The sequence below is a fragment of the Aythya ferina genome (genome assembly GCF_964211825.1).
Source record: "Aythya ferina genome assembly, chromosome: 5".
Taxonomy (NCBI): Eukaryota; Metazoa; Chordata; class Aves; order Anseriformes; family Anatidae; genus Aythya; species Aythya ferina.
In genome coordinates this window covers 8,309,811-8,329,719 of record NC_140301.1, presented here as the reverse complement: position 1 = coordinate 8,329,719, position 19,909 = coordinate 8,309,811, and the positions used below count along the sequence as shown (strand labels likewise).

At 39.0% G+C, this 19,909-nt stretch overlaps 2 protein-coding genes across 9 annotated transcripts in view; one reads left to right on the top strand and one right to left on the bottom strand.

The window, feature by feature from the left end:
* KCNA4 (potassium voltage-gated channel subfamily A member 4) overlaps positions 1 to 16,603 on the bottom strand; it is an 84,252-nt gene extending 67,649 nt beyond the window's left edge. Inside the window, exons 1-2 of one of the 4 annotated variants that reach the window (XM_084522149.1) lie at positions 16,492 to 16,603; positions 13,566 to 13,674 (exon numbers count right to left, since the gene is read on the bottom strand). The gene's annotated coding sequence lies outside the window, so the exon portion shown is untranslated. Of the gene's footprint in view, positions 1 to 13,565; positions 13,706 to 16,491 lie in introns of those variants that run through there. The other 3 variants (XR_014693920.1, XR_014693921.1, XM_084522148.1) reach the window with 3 other exon arrangements.
* On the top strand, positions 13,579 to 19,380 carry ARL14EP (ARF like GTPase 14 effector protein). Of its 5 annotated transcripts, none has more exons than XM_084522152.1 (5): positions 13,579 to 14,015; positions 15,039 to 15,545; positions 16,532 to 16,662; positions 17,420 to 17,643; positions 18,397 to 19,380. In XM_084522152.1, the coding sequence occupies exons 2-5, from the start codon at positions 15,123 to 15,125 to the stop codon at positions 18,477 to 18,479; spliced, it is 861 nt and encodes a 286-aa protein (XP_084378278.1). In that variant the 5' UTR covers positions 13,579 to 14,015; positions 15,039 to 15,122; the 3' UTR covers positions 18,480 to 19,380. The 5 variants fall into 5 exon arrangements, with proteins under 5 accessions (XP_084378278.1, XP_084378280.1, XP_084378279.1 ...); XM_084522154.1 differs by having other exon boundaries at positions 13,582 to 13,698; XM_084522153.1 differs by having other exon boundaries at positions 13,688 to 13,827.
* The last annotated feature ends 529 nt before the right edge of the window (positions 19,381 to 19,909 follow it).

Sequence of the window (19,909 nt, the reverse complement as noted above, 5' to 3'; positions counted from 1 at the left end):
TTCTTCCACTTTAGTGGGAACTAAAGTGACCCCTCAAAGCTGACAGTTGTTTATATACTTCTTGAAATCTTTTTTCAGTAGTTGTAAATAACTGCAAGAGAAGAAAGATAAGAGAATTTGGCCCATATTGTTGCATTCTAGTAAAAAAAGATGTGTTGACATTTCTTTCCCCTTATCAACATAAATTAGAGGATATTATCTCTCCCCTGCACTTGACATTCAAATGAGTGATTGGGAAGGCAATGAATGGTAAAGGGAAGTGTAATTACACAGGTATGACAACACATACCTGTGTAATAAGTGGGGTAAGACTGGTAAATCTTGACTAAATACTCCAGGAGGAGCAACCAAATTTTCTGGTTCCTGGTATCTGAAAAAACTAACCCATACAGTTTAGTAATCTGAATGGAGCATTTGATGACAGACTCCTACAACCCACTTTAGGCTTTTTGTTTGTTTCCTTGGGAGTTACGAGAAATAAACTGATCTACCTATTGAATAATATCCACCCCTAGCTGCTTTGAATGCTGTATATACCTGTATTAAATGGACTTTTACATTAGAATTTTAACCTGTTTCCTTCTCCCCACCCCCATTCAACTCTATGATTTTGTTGTTGTTTTTTTTTTTTTAATTTATCTCTAGAGTCCTAAAAATAACTAGAATTGATTGATGACACTGAATAATGTTTCTCAAGTTTTAAACACATTCAGTTTGAAATCTAGCATGACCTAGTGTAAAATTAAACATTCGACTTCAAATCAGAAATCTACTACGTATGTCTGCTGCTTATGCTTTGGTTTTGCAGTGTGACATTGCATAGAAATTTTAGAATGCATCTGACCAGAAAAACCCTTACCAAATGTACAAAGAGGAATTTGTGGCAATTTATCAGCTTGTCACCAAGACTAGGCAGGGTGCTCACGGAAACCACAAAGTAACACTGATGGAACATCAGCATGTGACTGCTGACGCCTCTAATTTGCTCCTTGGGAACCAAGTTATTCTACAAGCTGGATGTCAGCAAAAAGCCAAATCAGTGCTTCCATCACTTTCAACCCTGTGTCTTGTATAATGCAGCTCAGGAGCATTTGAGCTCTCCTTTTGTGAGCTTTAGTGACTTTTCTGCTGGTCGTGATGCTAACTGGAGAGTAAAGGCAAAAGTAAAAATGTTTAATACCCATCCTGTCTGGTGGTATAAATAATCTATTTCCCATTAAGAAAATATTTCTACTTTTTTTTTTCCCTTTAAACAGAACAAAAATCAATGTTTGCCATTTTCTAACACTTTCCACTATACCAAAAAAATCAGTGCTAAGATCCAAAACCACCCGGAAAACATACTGTTAAACACAGTTCTGACCTAACTCTAGAATACTCACCCTGACTCAAGCCCATTACACAGTAGCCACATTTCACTTCACAAAATTAGTTTCCTTCTCTTTCTGCAAAGAGAGGCAAAAAGAATGAAACACTGTGTAAAGTACAAGTTACCTCATGGGAACAAACACTGAACAAAGCAAAGGCTGCTGTGTACTCCACTGAACTGTAACACTCCAAAGAGTTTGTCATTACTAAACAGAAAAGAAAAAAAAACCAGACACACAAAAATAATACATTTACCAGAAAATATTGTCCTGAGACTGAATAGTACGGTTTCCTTGCATATCCCTCACTTGAGTAGGCACTGATCTGAGAAAAGATAAACCTGCATCCTGCCATGCGCAGTCTGAACCTTGGGAAGGTTCAGGTGAAGCCCAGATTAAAAACATCTCTTGGTGTCTTGGTACCATTTAGATAAACAAGTGTCTTGGTGCCATTTAGATAAACACAAAACATTAAAACAATTCTAGGAAAAAAAAAAAAAAGGAAAGAAAAAAAAAGGCACTAAAATATTAACAATACTAATAATTCCTTTGATGGATAATTTACCTCAGCCTAACTATAGCCCTCATATCCTATTTGCTGAACCATCTGCTGGACAGGTTTCCCAATACCTATTTGCTTACAGCAACAGAAGATTTTATTCTTTTTTTTTTTTTTTTTTTTTTTTTTTAAATATTGCACTTGACACAAATTATAGCCCACAAGCATGGCTCCTGGCTGCTAGATTAATAACATACCAATAAAAACAAAATTATTGTGAAATACAGGCAGAATTTGAGTAAGGGATTCAATCTGATCTCCGTGCCTAGATGTGTGCTGGATACAGCAACATTTCTGTGCTCCTAGATCCAAATAAGCAGTTTAGGAGCAACTTGAGTTACAGGGGCCAAACAGAACCACTGACAGCCTTCCCTTTTTTCTATTCCCCTTCAGCTGCAAATGCTTTCAATTTACCCAAGACAGAACTCTAAAGCACACTGCACATGCATCTTTAGATACAACCACTGTCTTTTTAATTTCTTTTGTGTAGCACTTTGCTCATTTAAAAATACACATATTCTGATGTGTTATTTAATAGGTCGAACAACATAGGGTAAGACACTGGCTTCATCAATCTTGCTCATAACTGCATGCTGCTTAGCTGAACTAGAACTTTACTCTTAACTGCTGCTTTAAGGAAAAAAAAAAAAAAAAAAAAAAAAAGAAAGAAAGAAAGAAAAAAAGGAACAAGAAATTTGCTGGGTTTCAATAGCCTAACTATCAATGCTGGCCATAAAACTGAAAAATCACACCATCCAAGCCACCCTATATTCTGTGAACTCCAGTGTCTGCATGTGTATCCGCCAATGGGCGGTAAGTTATTGCTCAGCTGTTAGATTGCCTATTGCTCTCCTCAGATTTTGCACTTGCACATGACTTACATTTTCAATAGGACACTAATACCAAGCTGACAGCTATGTAATATTCTAAGGACTTTTCCAAGGACATTCTAGATTTTCAAAATCAATGGAAAGCATTATAAAATAAGTCAATGCATGCTTATCGTTCAGAATAAGAATAATAAGGAGACTTAAAAAATTATCCTGCTCATTCTAATACAGTAGCATAAAGAGGCTGCATGACAATAACACTCAAACTCTGAAATAAAAGAAAGCAATATAAAACACCGTAAACATCGAGATTGCAGAAAGAAAATGGGAATTGCACAAAAGGAAAACAACATTTTGGTCACAGTCCATTAAAGTGAATAAATAAGGAAATGTTCCAGTGGTATGCTTATATACTTAAAATGACGTGAATTCAAGATGACAAATGGCCCAAATGTTCATCTCCTATAGCTGGAGGATAATAAAGATAGGAAAACAAAACAAAGCAAAGCAAAGAAAGGATAATATTCATTTCAAATATCTGAGATGTCAGGCTTCCAACTCCCCCCTCCATAAGCATGCCAAGTCATTTCATTAGCATACTTGACAGTCATTATGTTTATTTACAAAATAGTTCATAATTGGATAACCTATGCACCTCTGTGCTATGCATATTTCTTCAAGCACAAGTGTGGGCTCTTGGAGCTGTTCCCATCTTTCAGATCATGTCTTCATAGGTGGCCAACATCCCATTCTTCCCTTTCAGACTGACCCACACATGGCAAGAGCTGCCACACATTCCAACAGGTCTGTCCTGGTTTCAGTTAGGACAGAGTTAATTTTCCTCCTACTAGCTGGTAGGGTGCTATGTTTTGGATTAGGATGAGAGCTGGGAGGGGACAGACCCAGGACAGCAGACCCAAACTGGCCAAAGGGGTATTCCGTCCCATCTGAAATCATGCTAAACAATATATAGGGGTGGCTAGCCGGGGAGGGGGCCTCAGTCAGTGGGTGGTAAGCAATTGCATCGTGCATCACTTGTTTCATACACATTAGTAGTAGTAGTAGTACTATTATCATTATTATTATTATTATTATTATTTTCCTGTCTTAATAGACCATCTTTGTCTCAGCTCACAGGCTTCACTTTCCCCTTTTCTCTCCCCCATCCCAGAGAGAGAGAGGGGAGGGTGAGTGAACAGCTGTGTGGTGTTTAGCTGCCAGCCAGGTTAAACCACAACAAGGTCCCTCAATCCAGACAATCAGCAACCACAACAAGCACACTGAGCAATCTTCTTGGCCTGCAATGTAGACAAGACACTATTACCTCCATATGATGTGGGAATTTTGGTGTTCAGCCAGCCAGTTTATCATGCACTTATAAAGGAGGTTTTAAGTATTGGGAATGGGGAGGGTATTGTGTTTACTAAACCTTTGAGATGAGTTATCAGCTACTGCTCTTCTCCACATCTGATCTTCAGAGGTCTCAGAGAAGTGACCACCCTGAACCAAGAGCCAATGACAAAAAATCCTGGAGTATAATTTGAGTGCAAGTGTTCAGCCAAGATCTGACTCTACAATGGCACCCAACAGCATGGTGGTTCTGTCCAAATAGTGGAGATGCAAACAAGCAACAAGAAAGATTATCAAGAAAAATGTCCTATCAAACCTACTTAAATACAAAACAACAGAAATGAAAATAAGAGTCTAATATTAATTCCATAAAACAGAAAGGCACACGCTCCTTTAAAAATAAAAACTGGGAAAGTACCAGCAGTTTTTTTCAAAGTAATCAGTAACTGTGTTACTATGGAAAACCTACAATGACGTATAGCTGCCTAGGCATCAGCTGGACAAGTAGATAAAGGGAATCCTTCTGATCTTGCTAAACAATGAGGATATGGAGTTTTGATGCAGTGGTATTACTCGCAATGTCAGAATTGTTCGTTGTAATTCAGGATTGCATGACACCAGCTTCAGAAGCAGTATTAACCCTGTGACATCATGACACTATCATTTCCCTGGGATTTCAGTCACCACTGAGACTGTTTTTATTAGCTTTGAAAAAGCATGTCATGCTTCCTAATGTAAACAACTTTTGAGGAGGCTGGACAACTTTTTGAGGAGGCTCACTAACCACAAGCATCTCAGTGATTTTAACAGAAGTCTCTACCATCACCAACAAGAGCTGGTGATGGTAGTAGTTGTTGCTGAGTATCACGAGAGATAAGTGTGTTCTCCCCTCAGTCACACAGAAGGTAGTACGGACACATCATGAACAAATTGCACAAAGGAGGTGAAATCTCCTCGTCTCTCTGAACTATCTCAGGTGCACTGATCATACATCAATCTTTGCTATGGACAACGAGCATTGGAGTTGGCTAAAAAATGTTGAGAAATGCTAATGATCCTGCGAGGACAGAGCATTAACACAGTACACTGACTTAAGAAAATGGTACCAACAATCAAAATGTGAGTACAAAAATTATCTGAGAGTGAAATGAAGCTGTTCTGAAGAAAGAAAGAGTGTTAAACAGCTTACTGCAGTTCAGGAGGACATGAATTTATTTAAATGGAGAAATAATTTATTTTCCCACAGTAACTTGTGTTTAAGGATCAGGGTAAATTCACATCACTGACACAAGAAACAAAACATTCGAGACATGATGGTGACAAAGACATCTTAGAAGATGACAAGGAATGATTACATCAGAAGTATTATTGGGAAAAAATAAAATTTTGTCAGCAGTCAACCAGACAACTTACATGCTGGGATAACCTCCAAGACAGAAGAATAGCCTTGAGGAAATCATTACAGATAAAATTATAGCAGGTCATTACTGTACAACTAATATACAACACACCCAGAGAAAAAAAAAATAAAAAGAAAATTTGAAGTTGGCAATGAAGAGAGAATATTAAAACATAAGTAAAACCAGCCAGTGGTATGAGCTTTCTTCTCAAGCCATTTGGGGCTTTCTTATTTTTTCCTATTTTTTCCCATGTTATTTTTAAATAAAACTGTCTAATACAGTATGTATTGGTTTTACATTAGTTTTTGAAAGTTAAAAACCACTACATTTAGGCTGTGACTATTTGCAGTACTTGCTGGTACCTGCTCACAGGCCTATGAGCCTGCTGCGGCCAAATACACCATTTTCTCTCCAAATACATAATGACGCATGAAATCCAGGGGCAGGCGGTGTGTTGTTAGGCCACCAATTTGTCACGAGGCTGTAAAATTGCTGGACAATGTAATTGTCTCCCACACTTCAAGACACATACACAAAAATTACTCCTTAATGTAAAACCAGAAAGGATATAAATAAACTTGATTTCAGTAAGGGTTTCATGGGATAACCGCCTCATTTCTATAAGGATTAAGGAACCATGGTGATTCCCACAGCTACAGTTGACAGAAAAGTTGAATAGGAACATCATTGTGCAGCAAGCAATGTAGAAAAGGGCTGTAGAACTGAAGGACGGACTTACAGAACTTTGTGTAGAACCCAATCCCTCTAACAGACGAGGACTAAACAAAATCTAAGCTCACAGATACTTTTCATTTCAGGTGATGCATACACACATCTGCACTGACCACTTCATTACCAAGGCTTTATGTTTGATAGGAAGTCATGCAACACACAGAGTTAAAAATATGAGTCAGTTTCTGACATTCCTCATCACAAACATTTCAGGACTTGCTGTTTCACAAGTGTAACTGAGGAAGAGGGGCAGAACTCATCTGTTAGCAACAACAAGATTAGCAAGCAAATGTATTCTTGCAGCAAAGTCTGACTAAAGCAACAGGCCATACTAAAACATGTCTCATATGAATTATACCAATGCAACAGCACCAATAAAACCTTGCACAGCTGCTCCCAGGGATATAAGTCCACTCTGAGACTTGCTAGATCTTATTTCTACTTGGCTACTGAACTACTTCAGAATTTCAGAAAGTCATTTAAAATCTCTAAGTGCCATTTTGCCAGCTATAATAAAATGGTGGTAATGACTAGGACCTCCTTAATAAGGTAATAAACTGATGAGTGTAAGATCAGGGACTGGCCCTGGAAAAAACATGCTATTTAAACTACAGTCTGTATCAGCTACCCTCAGCAGCAGAGACACTTTCGTGCCAGTATAACTATGCCAATAAAACAAAACTTTTCCTTACATAAAAATATCAGAGGAGAAAAATTTCTTCTTTTCCAGACAGTATCACAGAGCAAGAGTTTCCAAGATACTGCTGATAATCACTGGAGCAGTTTGTGCTGAATACCTTTTCAAAAACTAGGATTTAACTACAGTCCTTGTCAATGATCCAAATCTGGTGGCAGCTGTACAGCCAACACTCCTAGATGTGAATGCTGATCTGTCCGTTTCTTCCCCTGAACTTTGGTGTTCAATTCAGGGAGCCTTACAGTTTGCTCTCTCTGGCAGACAGCATAAAAGAAATGCAGAATAACCATGAATCACGCCCTGCTCTTTAATGGGAAACAAACTTACCAGGCTTCCTCGAACGATGTATGACCTCTAAATCCACACTTGCATTCAGAAATAATGCCCCCTGATGGGCACATATTCATTATTTATTTGCTTCCTCAGGCACAAGAGAGCATTGGGAAGCAGTAGCAGATAAATAGACAAATGCTCGAGCACGAACCAATGTGAAAACAGCAGTTTCTCCGTTCGTATTCAGTGTGCCTGTCAGATTAACAACCTGCAATGTCCAGCAATCCAAACATGGAGAAGACATTTTTCTTAGTAAAGGTCAAAGCCTAAATTCCTTGAACACCCTAACCTGTTACCAGTGAGTAAGCACTAACTGCACTTAGGTCTGTGCAAGTATTAGCTGCTCTCCAAAGAGCCTGAAAAGAGGCTGAATGAGACTGCTTTTACTAACATTCAGAATTAATGTCCCTGTTTTTTGAATCAGAAAAAAATCAGTATTTTTACAGATGGGTAAGAAAACTGAAAATCAGCACCATACAAGACTAATGTCAGAAATGCTACCTTACTTGGGCTTCCTCATGAGACACAAACCTGACAGAGAGATGTTGCATGGATTGCAAAGCATAGCAGACACCCATGTTTCAAAGCACGTTCTCGTCAGCCCTGAAACAAAGAACACAGTATACCAACAGGGTGATGATGCATTTGTTGCTACAACATCTGTGAAGTTGCTCAAACAAGAGGAGTAGATTGGAAGCAAAAGCCCAAATCCTGCTCAACGCAAAAAGAAAAATCTCACTGAGTAGACAGAACATGCCAGGACGTTCATTTATAAAGGGTAGCAAGAAATCAGCCTACAAAGGGCAAAAGATTCCCAGAGAGGAAACCCAAAGTCAAATGCCATTAAAGCAGATGATTCTCAATGTGACATATCCAGTATCAAAGCACTGAGAGGATTTTAGTGGTTTTTTTCAGCCTGACAGAATAGAAATATGTTACCCTAAAAATAAAGTGTAATATGAATCCAAACACTCAATATTTGTGGGTCGGAATTCAAATCCAGATTTTGAAAATAATCAATAATTTTTATAATACTGCCAAATTAGAATAAAACTAGCACACTCCCAGGCTGGAAAGTGATTTAAGCCAGTATGTAAACGGGGCCTAGAACAAAGCTGGGGAGGGACTCTTTGTCAGGGAGTGCAGTGACAGCACATGGGATACTGGTTTAAATTTAAAAGGGTAGCCTTGGATTAGACATTATGAAGAAATTCTTCCCTCAGAGGGCAGTGAGGCCCTGGAACAGGTTTCCCAGAGAAGCTGTGGATGCCCCATCCCTGGAGGTGTTCAAGGCCAGGCTGGATGGGGCCCTAGGCACTCTGGTCTGGTGGGAGGTGTCCCAGCCCATGGCAGGGGGCTGGAACTGGGTGATCCTTAACATAACATCTCTTCCAACACCCAAACCATCCATTCTATGATTTTATGTATGCTTTTATATCCAGTCTGACAAAACAGTGACTATTACATCCACATTATGCATAGTATATGTATTATATCCGTATCTTACAAAATAACAGGGTAACATTAAAAATACCCCAAAGAACTTTTAAAGACCTTCTGAAGTTATTTTAAACCAGTAGCCTTATGGTGATGCCTGCACTTTCAGCAGGTTTAAGATTTGGCGTGAAAGAAAGTTCTGCTGCTGACAATCATTAGTTCAATACTCTTAGATCGAACGCAGCACTTGCCATCACATTTTTCACGCGACGTGAAGGAGAAACTCATTATGTGCACTACTTACTTGCAGTTTTGTTAAGATTTACTGGATGTCTTTATGCTTACGAGTTTGTGTGGGCAAAAGGATATATCAACACTTTAATTTGTAACAAAATATATCTATTGAGGCATTGTGCAAATAAAACTGTAGCTCCTTGTAAAAGCTAAAGCCAAGACAGTTGAACAAATGGCAACACACAAAAAAAAAAAAGAAACAGTTGGACAACATGAAATTAATGGCATCAAAACAAAACCTCTAAGGTCTTTTTTTTTCATCCTTTCATAAACTAATGCTGCTCGATTCACAGCTGACACAAACAGGCTATTATTTACTCCTGTACTGTAACGATCAGTCCCAAAAGAATGAAGTCCCCCGAGTTAGGGATCCCCGTAGCATCAGGGAACGTACAAAGCACAGCAAGAGTGGCAGCTTGCTGACCACAAAAAAAGCTGAGTCTGACCGCAAACCAAGTAATACTTTCTTCAAACACATCTTAGGATTTACTCACAATTTATCATCAGTTTTTTTTTTTTTATTATTATTATTTTTTAAATCAAGAGCATAGTAATTCACTGCAACCCTGTCTTCCAACTCAGACAGCCCTCCTTTCTGCATTGAGCCTTCCTAACCCTTACGCAGCTTCAAAGGTTCTGAGCTGCACCTCACAGGATTCTGCCCCTTCACGCTGCTTTTACTGCTACACTCCCCCACCGTAAAGGCCTATTTTCCATCTGTGCTAAACTGCCCTCCCTACCAAAACTGTCAGCTCTTTTCTTCCTCCTTTCCTGCTACAATCACTCACCTTATCTCTGACATCACATATTTGAAACTTACATGAGCATATTTCACAGAAAAACTCAGAGCAGGCAATGCCTTATCCCTACCAGGTGTTCCAGCACATTTGCTAGGTGCTAGACACACAGAGGTGCTTGCTTCGAAAACTTTAAGAAAATAAACAGGAACTCTGGCTGCAACAGGAATATATAACCACAAGTAGGCACTTCTTCATATCAAATAGGCCAAATATCATATTCAAATTTTATTTTCAATTAATATCCAAATTTTAAAGACATGTCACGTGATACAAAAGGTTCTTCACAAGTAGAATATCTCTATCTGTTTCAGTTAAATAATAATAAAAAATAAATAAAATGAGCTTTAAAACTTAACTTAAAAGAAGAAATCAAGTCTCTCACCGTTATCAACATTTTCTAGTTTCTAGGCCAATTTACATGGATACCACATAGTTAAAATAAATTGATAGCATTTTTCTATGGGCACGGTTCAAGCTCTTTAAAAAACGTTATTGACATAAGTTACCAAAAACTTAAACCCCAGGAAGAAAAAAATAGCAAAAGATTTAGTTTCTATGCTTTCTCAGGCAATTCTGTCTCTCTCCCCCTCCCCCCCAAAAAAAAAAAAAATTTTTACTTGACCATCTTTCAAATTGGCCTGAGATACCTAGCATTTGCACTGAACGCAGTGCTAATACCATCGCTCCCCTTCATCTGTCCCGGTGTTCTGCAGGTCAGTAACAAACCTGCCACTGCTCTGGAAAATCAGGGCTATTTTTGTGTGCTGACAGATGTCAATATTACTTTATCCAATTTCACATGTGGGTGAACTTAGGTACATGCTAATTGCTGAATCTTAGCACGCAGATCAAAACTGGTTTCAGAGTATGACTTCTACTCCTCTCCAATTCCAGATCCATTAAAGATTACTATGACAGCATACATTCCTTCGCAGCACAGGCTTTGACAGTTTTCAGATGCATTTATGTATGAAAACAGCATATGGAGTCAACCAATGCTAGCAGAGTAACAAATTTAAATTCTAGCTCAAAAACCATGACAATATTTTTACTTAATATAGCTGATGATCCTACCTTTCATCTTCCATATCTAGAATCATTTTACTCTAACCCAGAACTTCTCCCTCATTAGGGTGCGTTTCCAGTTACACATATGAAAACTAATGCGATCAAAGCCAGTCTAAACCCATGGGTGGCAGACTCGTTACAAGCTAGCACACAGGTCAGACTCTGAACTCCAACTCAAACCCCACACAATCAGCCTCACTGATTGACACTAACACTGAAAAAGTGAATGCACACACCTCAGTGCTCTTCTTATATTTACTTAATACAAATTGATGTCATAACCTGTACCTCAAATATCTCCTCTCATGAATTATTCCCTTTCATTAATTCCACACATTTCATCCTAAGCAGCACAAGGCAGCAGAGGAAGCCTTATCACCCTCCTTGAATGATAGCACTTCACAGTCTCTCTGTCATCATTAAGCCAATGTGTGACTTAAGCAATATATATGGAATTTATAACAGCTTTCCATTAATGGTCAGATACACGGCTTACATCCCACCACTGTCACATTAGGATTAAAGCTTTATATTCCAGTGCTTTGGAATCCCGGCTATCCCCAGAAGTGCAAAATTCTCCCTCATCTCCATAGGCTTTTGCTTATTTCTAGACAACCATTCCACCGACTCTTCAACACTGTGGCAATAAGTTAGATGAAAAGGCATCCTAATTTATAATTTCTACCTTTGGATATCTTTTACAAAATCTCTTTATCAGTGATGCCAGAGGCTACGACAAGTAACAGACTAAAAGAGAACCCCACCAGCACCCTGTTACTTTGGCTCTTTCGAGCTGCTTCTAACATTTATGCCCAGTTGACTTCAGTACTTCCTTATGCCAAGAAATTTTTCTAGTTCGAAAATACAGCAGAGGGGAAAAAAATGCTAGGCTTCAAAAAGGTTGTGTATTATTAACTATTTGAGCTTAAATTGTCTATACACTTCAAGCCATTTGCTTTGCCCTTTTAGATAAATTGAGCTTTTTAGGGGGGTGTGGCTACTGTTTCTGACATTGCTAAAGAATGTTTCTGAGGAGACCAGGGCCAAAAGCTGTTGGAATAAATTTTAACCACCTGTATCTACTCCCAGATGTTTATGCTGAATCAAGACTGGTTTCTGTTGCTCTACTCTCTACCCTAGCTCAGCTCCAAAGTCTGTTTGTTTAGTAAAAGCTGTTAGCTGTTACTGTAACATCCATCAGCTGTGCCTTGCTGCAGGTAAATGGTATGGTGTTACTCAGTGCTCTGTTACTAACACCAGCTTGTACTGCTCCTTATGATGTTTCTAGGTTCCTGCTATGCCTGGCTGTACTTGCTCTGAGTACAGTTGAACTTTCTTATTCTTATCACCCACTCAAAGTCTGTTGTAAAGTCAATTAGTAATTACTTGGTTATAAATGACAGGGGAGGGAAACACAAGTGTAGAGCTGGTAACTGGGTGGCCTTACTTTGTTCACGTTGGGCTGTGAGACACAAGTTTTTGGGTGGGCAGAAATACAGTGAATTTTCTCTCTGATCTTTTCTTTCATTGTATGGCAACTCTGCAAAACACACGTACTGTGTAAAACACACGTACTGTGTAACACAGCGGCAGCAGGTGGAACAACTGAGTCCCTTAAATCCACCCGCTACAGCTCACCTATCGAAAGGCTATTCTGCCTTCGAAGAGGTTTGGGAAGAACAGTCCCTTTCTGTAAAAGAACATTGGTTGCGAATCCAGTCTGGAAAGAAAACTACTGGACAGGAGTTGAAGAAAGTTTCTATCCGATATTTTTTTGTTGTAAATGCTCAAATTCTAAATATAAACAGGGAGAGAGAAGAAGATGAAGAAGAAGAAGAAGAAGAAGAAGAAGAAGAAGAAGAAGAAGAAGAAGAAGAAGAAAAAAAACACTTTTTACCAGTGTAAGTGGTTATTTAAAGCCTTCTTTTAGGCATTGCTAACATCACCACGTTGGAACCCCTCACCTTCTCCACACGAAGAGGCACCGTCCTGACCGCCTCACGCCCCAACGGCCGCGCCTCGCGCCCAGCCCGGCAGCGCGCGCCGAAGGCGGGAACGTGCCGGCCGCCCGCTCCCTCCCCGCTCCGCCGGGGGGCGCCGCCGGCCGGAAGCGCCGCTCCGCGCCGAGCTGAGGCGGTGCCGGATGGAAGCGGCCGAGCGGCGCTGAGGCGCGGGGGGCCTGGTGTGGAGGCGCTGGCAGGTAGCGGCGGGTGGCGAGGGGTTTAACGGGCGCGGGGGGTGTGTGGGGTGGCTCCCTGACAGAGAGGGAAGCGCAGGCACGCTGAGGCGGCGCCGCGGTGGGAGCTCGTAAATGTTGCGCTGGCCGTGCCTGCTCGCGGGGCCACAGCCTGGTGCGCTGGGAAGCGGGCACCGAGGAAAAAAAACGTAAAAACTTCACCCGCGTCCACTCCTCGTCCTCTGCCCGGAGCATTCGGTGCGCGTCTGAGGAGCTGTGCAAGGCCGAGACTTCAAGGGGAGGTCTTTGTTAGCTGACTTAGGATACAGAAACCACGGCAAAGAGGAGGTCAGGTCAGCTAGCAATTCAGGACCGGGCTAGTTGTAGTCCTTAAAAACAGTCCTTAAAAAAGGGGTTTCGGTTTTGACCTGAGAAATCAATGTTAAATAAGCCTTAGCTATTAACTTGTTGACTTAAGTCTTTCTGTACAGATAAAGTGGAAAAAAGAAAAACAAAACTAACCTTATTTTCTTTTCAGAATGCTACTTGCTTTTCTTCTCAGACTCCGGTGTTTTCACGTTGTCCCTCCACATTCAGGACTCTTAGTGCCTCCGCTGTGCCTGCTGTAGATCTGAGAGCGCGAGCATTCATAACAGTAGGCTGAGACACCTGGTTTAAAAATAATTGTTATACTCTGCTCCATCTTGCACAAGATACAAACTTATTCCTTAAAACAAGCTGACTGGTCTAATATAGCCAAGTGTGTCGTTTATATTTGGAACAGGTGAAGCACTCAACAGTAGCACGTCCTGTGCAAAACGTTTAATTGCTGTGCATACACAGAAGTGTGTTGTGTAACTGCTTCAAATCACCTAGTTTAAAAAACAAACAAACAAACAAAAAAAACTAAAGTGTTACAGTCAAGGGGATTTCTGCTGCAAAAATGCCCTAGGAAGTGACTTTGGGTGTTGTGTAAGGCCTATTAACTTCTTGTTGCTCCGTGATAAGGTTTTGCACTAAAGTTGCTGTGGTCATGTTTCTTTTTACTGGTTAAACTTACATATTTCATGTCATTAGGTCGTGTGTGATGCTGCTTGCTTTTATTTTATTGAAGTAGCATCCCGGTCTGTCTCTTCCTGTTAGACAACTGGCTGATATCTTCATTGATTAAAAAGATGTTAGAACCAATAACTGTGCTTTTTCATTTCTCTGATTTTTGTCTTTGCAGAGTAGCTTATAGGTGAACATTACAATCCAGTTAGGTCATAGTCACATTAAGGCTTTCAGAGGTTTTGGAAGGCAAATTAATTCCTTTCTTGGGTAGAATTTTTTTCCCATTTTGTTATGGTAGAAAATAGCACAAGATTGGCTCAGGCTCTTATTTTTGGGGCTAGCACTGGACTTGCAACAAGCGTTGGCATGGGCAAAACCACGCTGCAATAGCTAGCTTTATTTTTTGTAGTTGTTTTTGTGTTCAAGTAACTTTAAATGACTGCTCAGTATGCTTCGTATTTACACAGAACTCAGGTGGAAAGAGCTGCATGCACAGGCCAAACGACCAGAACAACTGCACACATGCAGAGCTACCACTCTTCACATATACCGTGGGCTGATGTTTCTTGGAAAGGCTCAGGGGCATTCTCTGTGCATTGACTTGCTCCTGTTCAGGAAACTGGTGTCTGGAGCAGGCTCCCATCTGAGCAACTCGTCCACCTCACACCTCCCTTCCAGATTGCCTTTGAGAAAGCAATGCTGCTACTAGCATAAACATTTTGAATCAATACTTACAATGGCTGGAAAAAATTGCCTCCGAAGGGAGTATAAAATGCATGGCTTAATTCTAAAATGACATTCAGTGTATTTTTAGTCTTATCTAGACTGGAAGAATATAGTACAATTTCTTTAAATTTATTTTAAGCTACTTAAACCTAGTCTGTCAAGCTTACAGGTAAAGGTTTGCAGCACAAATCTGATTGATTTTAATGCTTTCTCTAGGGTGATCTTCACAGAAACTACTAGAGACTTCAGAGAACTCATTTTAGGCAAAATAAGTGAAATAAGTTGTTCTGATAAAGTAAAATGGATCCTTGTTCAGTTGGAGTTCAGCTTCAAGCTGCCAATGAATGTCATAAGACCTATTACACCCGTCACACTGGCTTCAAGACTAAGCAAGATATATCATCATCTGATCTACTGTTACTTCAGCTTAGGACTGGAATGTCCCTTTCAGAGAACAACACTATCTGCTTCCATCACGCAAAAATCTACATTGAAAGATTTGAAGACTTGCAAAAGTCATGTTGTGATCCCTTTAACATGCACAGAAAGCTGTCAAAGAAAAACTTGCGTGCAATTGACTTAGACGACGCAACTTTTCTAAGTGCCAAGTTTGGAAGACAGTTTGTACCTGGCTGGAAGCTTTGTCCTAAATGCATGCAGGTCATAAATGGAAGCGTGGATGTCGAATCTGAGGAGCGCCAAAGAAGAAAACTTGATTCGGACGTATGTATATGGATCAGTTTTCCCACTCCCTCTAAATTCTGAAAACTATTGGAACTGAGCTTCATTCAGTGCTACATAAACTTTTTTTTTAATAGAATTATGAAAGGGTGTAGTCTTTTTGATGCATGGTAATTTACTGTATTTAATCCTTTACTTGAAGGACTGCTCGGTGAAATGAGTGCATACACACATTCCACTTGTTTTACCTTAAAAATCCTCTTCCCTAATTAAATATTGTGGCCTTGATAATTAAAGTAACTACACGTACCAGGGTGACTTACTCCTTTAAGATTATGTAAGTACCAGACTGCTGCTAGTATTTTAAGCTGTTACTCAAGCCTTGCAAAAAGCAAGCAAACTGAACACTGCGAAAGGTTGCTTCTAAGGATGTTGAGATAAACTTTATTTAGTCTCCAGTTTTAAAAACATCCACTGTTTCTAGCAGTTTGTTACCAAGTGGACCTGCTTTGAGACGAATTAAGTGTACTCTGGTGTGGTGTCTGAATGGCGAAGGCCACGGTGTCTGTTCAGGGGAACTGGTGTGGGAGGGTGACACTTCAAGTACTGAAATCAGAATACAGCTTGTACATTTTTGGATGCTTTGTTCAAGAAGTTTGCGGGTGTGGGAAACAAAATCAGCAAGAGCTCATCCTCATGTGCTCTATAGTAAAACAGCATTTGAGGAGCAGCTATCCAGCTATATTTCTCAATATGCCTATCAGCGTCCGATCACGACACTGATGGCAGGGGGGAGGGAAGGGTGAAGAAACGTGAAAATATTGATTAAAACTACTATAAAGCTTGTGGTAGTACTTTTTGAGACTGGTACAGTTCTCCAGTATAACACTTACAACTTAAGTCTTCTCCAATGCTTAGTAAACTGTTGACCTCAACGCTAAGTTACTGCAGTAATCTGGGTAAACTGTGTATTTTCTTATGAATTTACCTTTGTATTCATAATGAAGTGAGATTTTCTGTCTGTTCAGGGACGTACAGCTAAGGCTCTGAAGTCTCTTCAGTTTGCTAATCCAGGGCGGCAGACTGAATTCACTCCTGAGACCAGTAAGAGGGAAAAAAGAAGGCTGCAATCAAAAACTACATCATTTAATTCAGACAGGTGAGCAGCTTCCTGTATTTACAGGAATTATCTAATTTATAATTAGCTTTATCTTAAAAATAAAGAAATTGATAGTTGATGTCCCTATAACACTAATGTATTCTGTATAGAGGATGTTTTGCTTGTCTGGGGGTAGCTTTTTTGTTTTGAGGGTGTTGAAGGTTACTTACTGATGTAAACAAAACAAGGTAAAGTGATAGCAGACAGTCCATATTTCAGATGCTTAAAATACAAACAAGCTTTTTGTTAGGTGTGACAGTACTGCACAGATAATAGATGAAGCTATTAATTTACACATAAAAATCTGATAATAGATTAAACTTGAATACAGTAAGGTTAAGTACACTTGAAATAATGGAGTTGTCATATTTCAATAAACTCAGTAATTGCACTTCAGAAACAAAACTCTGCAAGTCAAATCCTTACATTTAATTAAAGGAGATCTTCACATCATTTGAAAAGTAATAAAAAGTTAACCTCATAAATATTCCTAAGTGTTATTACTAATAAATATTTGAAGTATTGAAGAAGTAAAAGCTTCCTGTTCCTGAAATGAGTTCAAAAGCACTATACTGGAAATATAATATAAAGCTGGGAAACATTGTCAAGTACATTAACATCTTAAATTAATGCAGTGTTAAAATTCAAAAAAAAAACTTCAAAAAAGCAAACTTCTGTCCACATCTGTTAGCTGCTGGGCATCAAAATGTGTGGATCTTTTTTAACAAGGAAATAAGTGTTGTTTTTCATCATACAGGCAAGTTATACCAGCCAAGAGTAAGGTCTACGATAGCCAGGGACTACTGCTTTACAGTGGGATGGACCTCTGTGACTGTCTTGATGAAGATTGCCTGGGGTGTTTCTATGCTTGCCCAAAATGTGGCTCCAATAAGTGTGGAGCTGAATGTCGCTGTGACCGCAAGTGGCTATATGAGCAGATTGAGATTGAAGGAGGAGAAATCATTCGAAATAAGCACCTTGGTTAGTGCATATGCTTTTTTTTTTTTAACCTGGATGTATAATGTTCCATGCTTAAACACAACAGATTAATTATTTTTTTATGAAATCCACTGGAATTTATCACAATCTACATGACTAGTGTGCTTTCACATTCAATCCCAGTATGATTATGAACATTTTCTTAATCATACTACTTGTTGCATTTCTCTCTATCTTGTACTGTCTTGTCATCTAAGTTCTCACTGAACAGTCTTGCACTATAATAACATATAAAGGTGCTATTTTCCTGTGACACATTAGCCACTCACCATCACTTCCTGTACTGCTTTTGCCATCTCCTTCATTTTTCAGAATCTCATGGTTTGGAATTATTTTGTGAAACTCTCCTATTTTAAGTTACCACTGAAGTTATATGCAGTATTAATAAAGCTCTCTCCAGTATTAATAGTGAATGCTACATCTTCTATAGATTACCCCAGCTACATCTGAAAGTCAGTCATTTCCATTTGATTCAAGGGTATTTAGAATAACAGATCCCATCCAAGCTACTGGGATCTGTGATTGAGTTATCCTTCTGAATTTAAGAACCTCACTCTTAAAGTGTTACTTTTCAATGCCTTGGCAGCTTAATATGTCAAAGTATTTCATTATGGTACTGTTTGTTTCAGTTGTTACACAGAAACCAATTTTGCTGTATTTGTAATCAGTCTATAATTGGACTGTACGGGTACTTCAACAGCCCTCTCCTCTTTTTTCTTTTTGCTTGTTTTTAAGGTAAAGGTTTACATGCTGCTGAAATGAATTCAAGTATCTGTTCCCAAACTAAGAATATCCAGACTGCTACAAAAAACAGTTGAATTTTTTTGCTTCATACAGCATTTATCTTCAGGAACTTTAAAACTTGCGAAATTACAAGATGTATGGAAATGAGATTTTGTAACTGAAATATTAGTTGACATTTGATGTGTTATTCCCTGGTATTTGTGTTATGTGCTGGATGAACTTTATACTTCTGTGACAGACTTGGAAGACCTGCATGTTTGTTGCATCAGATTTATTCAAGAATACTCTGAACTGTTGCTTTCTTAAGGCTTTTATGTGGTAAAGTTACATAATCTTGCTAGTTGTTTAGAGTATTTTATTTTCTGCTAAGTGTCACAAAGGTTCTCACCCCAAAATCCAAAGTTACGCTTTGAGTTTTACTGACATCTGCTGGTCCTAGTGAAGTATTGTTTCGTACTACATTTGTTAGGTCTTATATTTGTTATATTTTTATAACTATTTGTTAGTCTATATATTTAGAAAATAAATAGACTCTTTTTTGATCAGAACAAACAATGCATGCTTGTCTCATTAGCCTTGGTTTCCAGCCACAAGAATCATCATGCAGATTTTTTCACTCTTTTCCAGGTAGAAACACCAAAATAAGTAATATCTGTGGCTTCCGTTACATGCAAATAGCATTTAATACAACTCAATTTGTTGACTTCAAAACATGCTTATCCTAACAGTAGTTTAAGTCACGTGCTTGATCCATATTTGAAACTGTTACAGCTTGTAAATGATTTTGTATTAGATGAAAATACTAATATATTCCTCCATGAAAGGGAGGGAGGAAAGAAAGCCAGTTCAATCTTGTAAGTTTGATGGTGGTTATTTTTTTTATTTTTTTTTTTTTTTTTTTAAGATCTGACCAGAATCAGCAGTAGCTGTTCTTAACAAGCTTCCATTTGTTGAATAAAACTTATTAACACCTAATCCCATGGTTGGGCTTTTGAATGGCTGAGTGGCTGTTGAATTTCAATGAAGTGAAATGCTTTCAAGTCCACCCATAGCTTAAATTGTCCAGAGCATCCCATTATTAGAACATTTTTCTGCATCTCCATTAAGTCTCTGAAAAGCTAATACAGTCGGTCTCTCACTTTACACTAGTAATGTTGACTTTCCCAAATAAATCACTCAAGTTCTTTTCTAACAAATTGCATAGAACTGCTGTTTGACAGAAAACCTGTAGTAAGTACTGAGCACTGTTAATTGCTGCAGAAGCTAGAAGAAGCATTAGATTTTTCCTGTATAAAGTTTTTTAGTGTTGGCTGTTCAGTTGCCCTACTTACATATTTTGGACTCTCAGTTACGGAGTACTTCCTTAGCAAGCCTAGCATTCAGCACTGTATTGAGTTGAATATTATGTCTTTATACACTACCATGTCCCCCTGCTGTTTGCATCTGTTAGAGACATACTGTTACAAGTCAAATTTTACCCTCCTGCTAGATTTAAAACTTAGAG

Excerpts from the sequence above, each read along its gene's own strand:
- ARL14EP (XM_084522152.1), top strand. The coding sequence starts at position 15,123 with ATGGATCCTTGTTCAGTTGGAGTTCAGCTTCAAGCTGCCAATGAATGT. Across the intron at positions 15,546-16,531 it reads GAAGAAAACTTGATTCGGAC|GGACGTACAGCTAAGGCTCT; the intron begins GTATGTATATGG and ends CTGTCTGTTCAG. Across the intron at positions 17,644-18,396 it reads CATTCGAAATAAGCACCTTG|GTAAAGGTTTACATGCTGCT; the intron begins GTTAGTGCATAT and ends CTTGTTTTTAAG.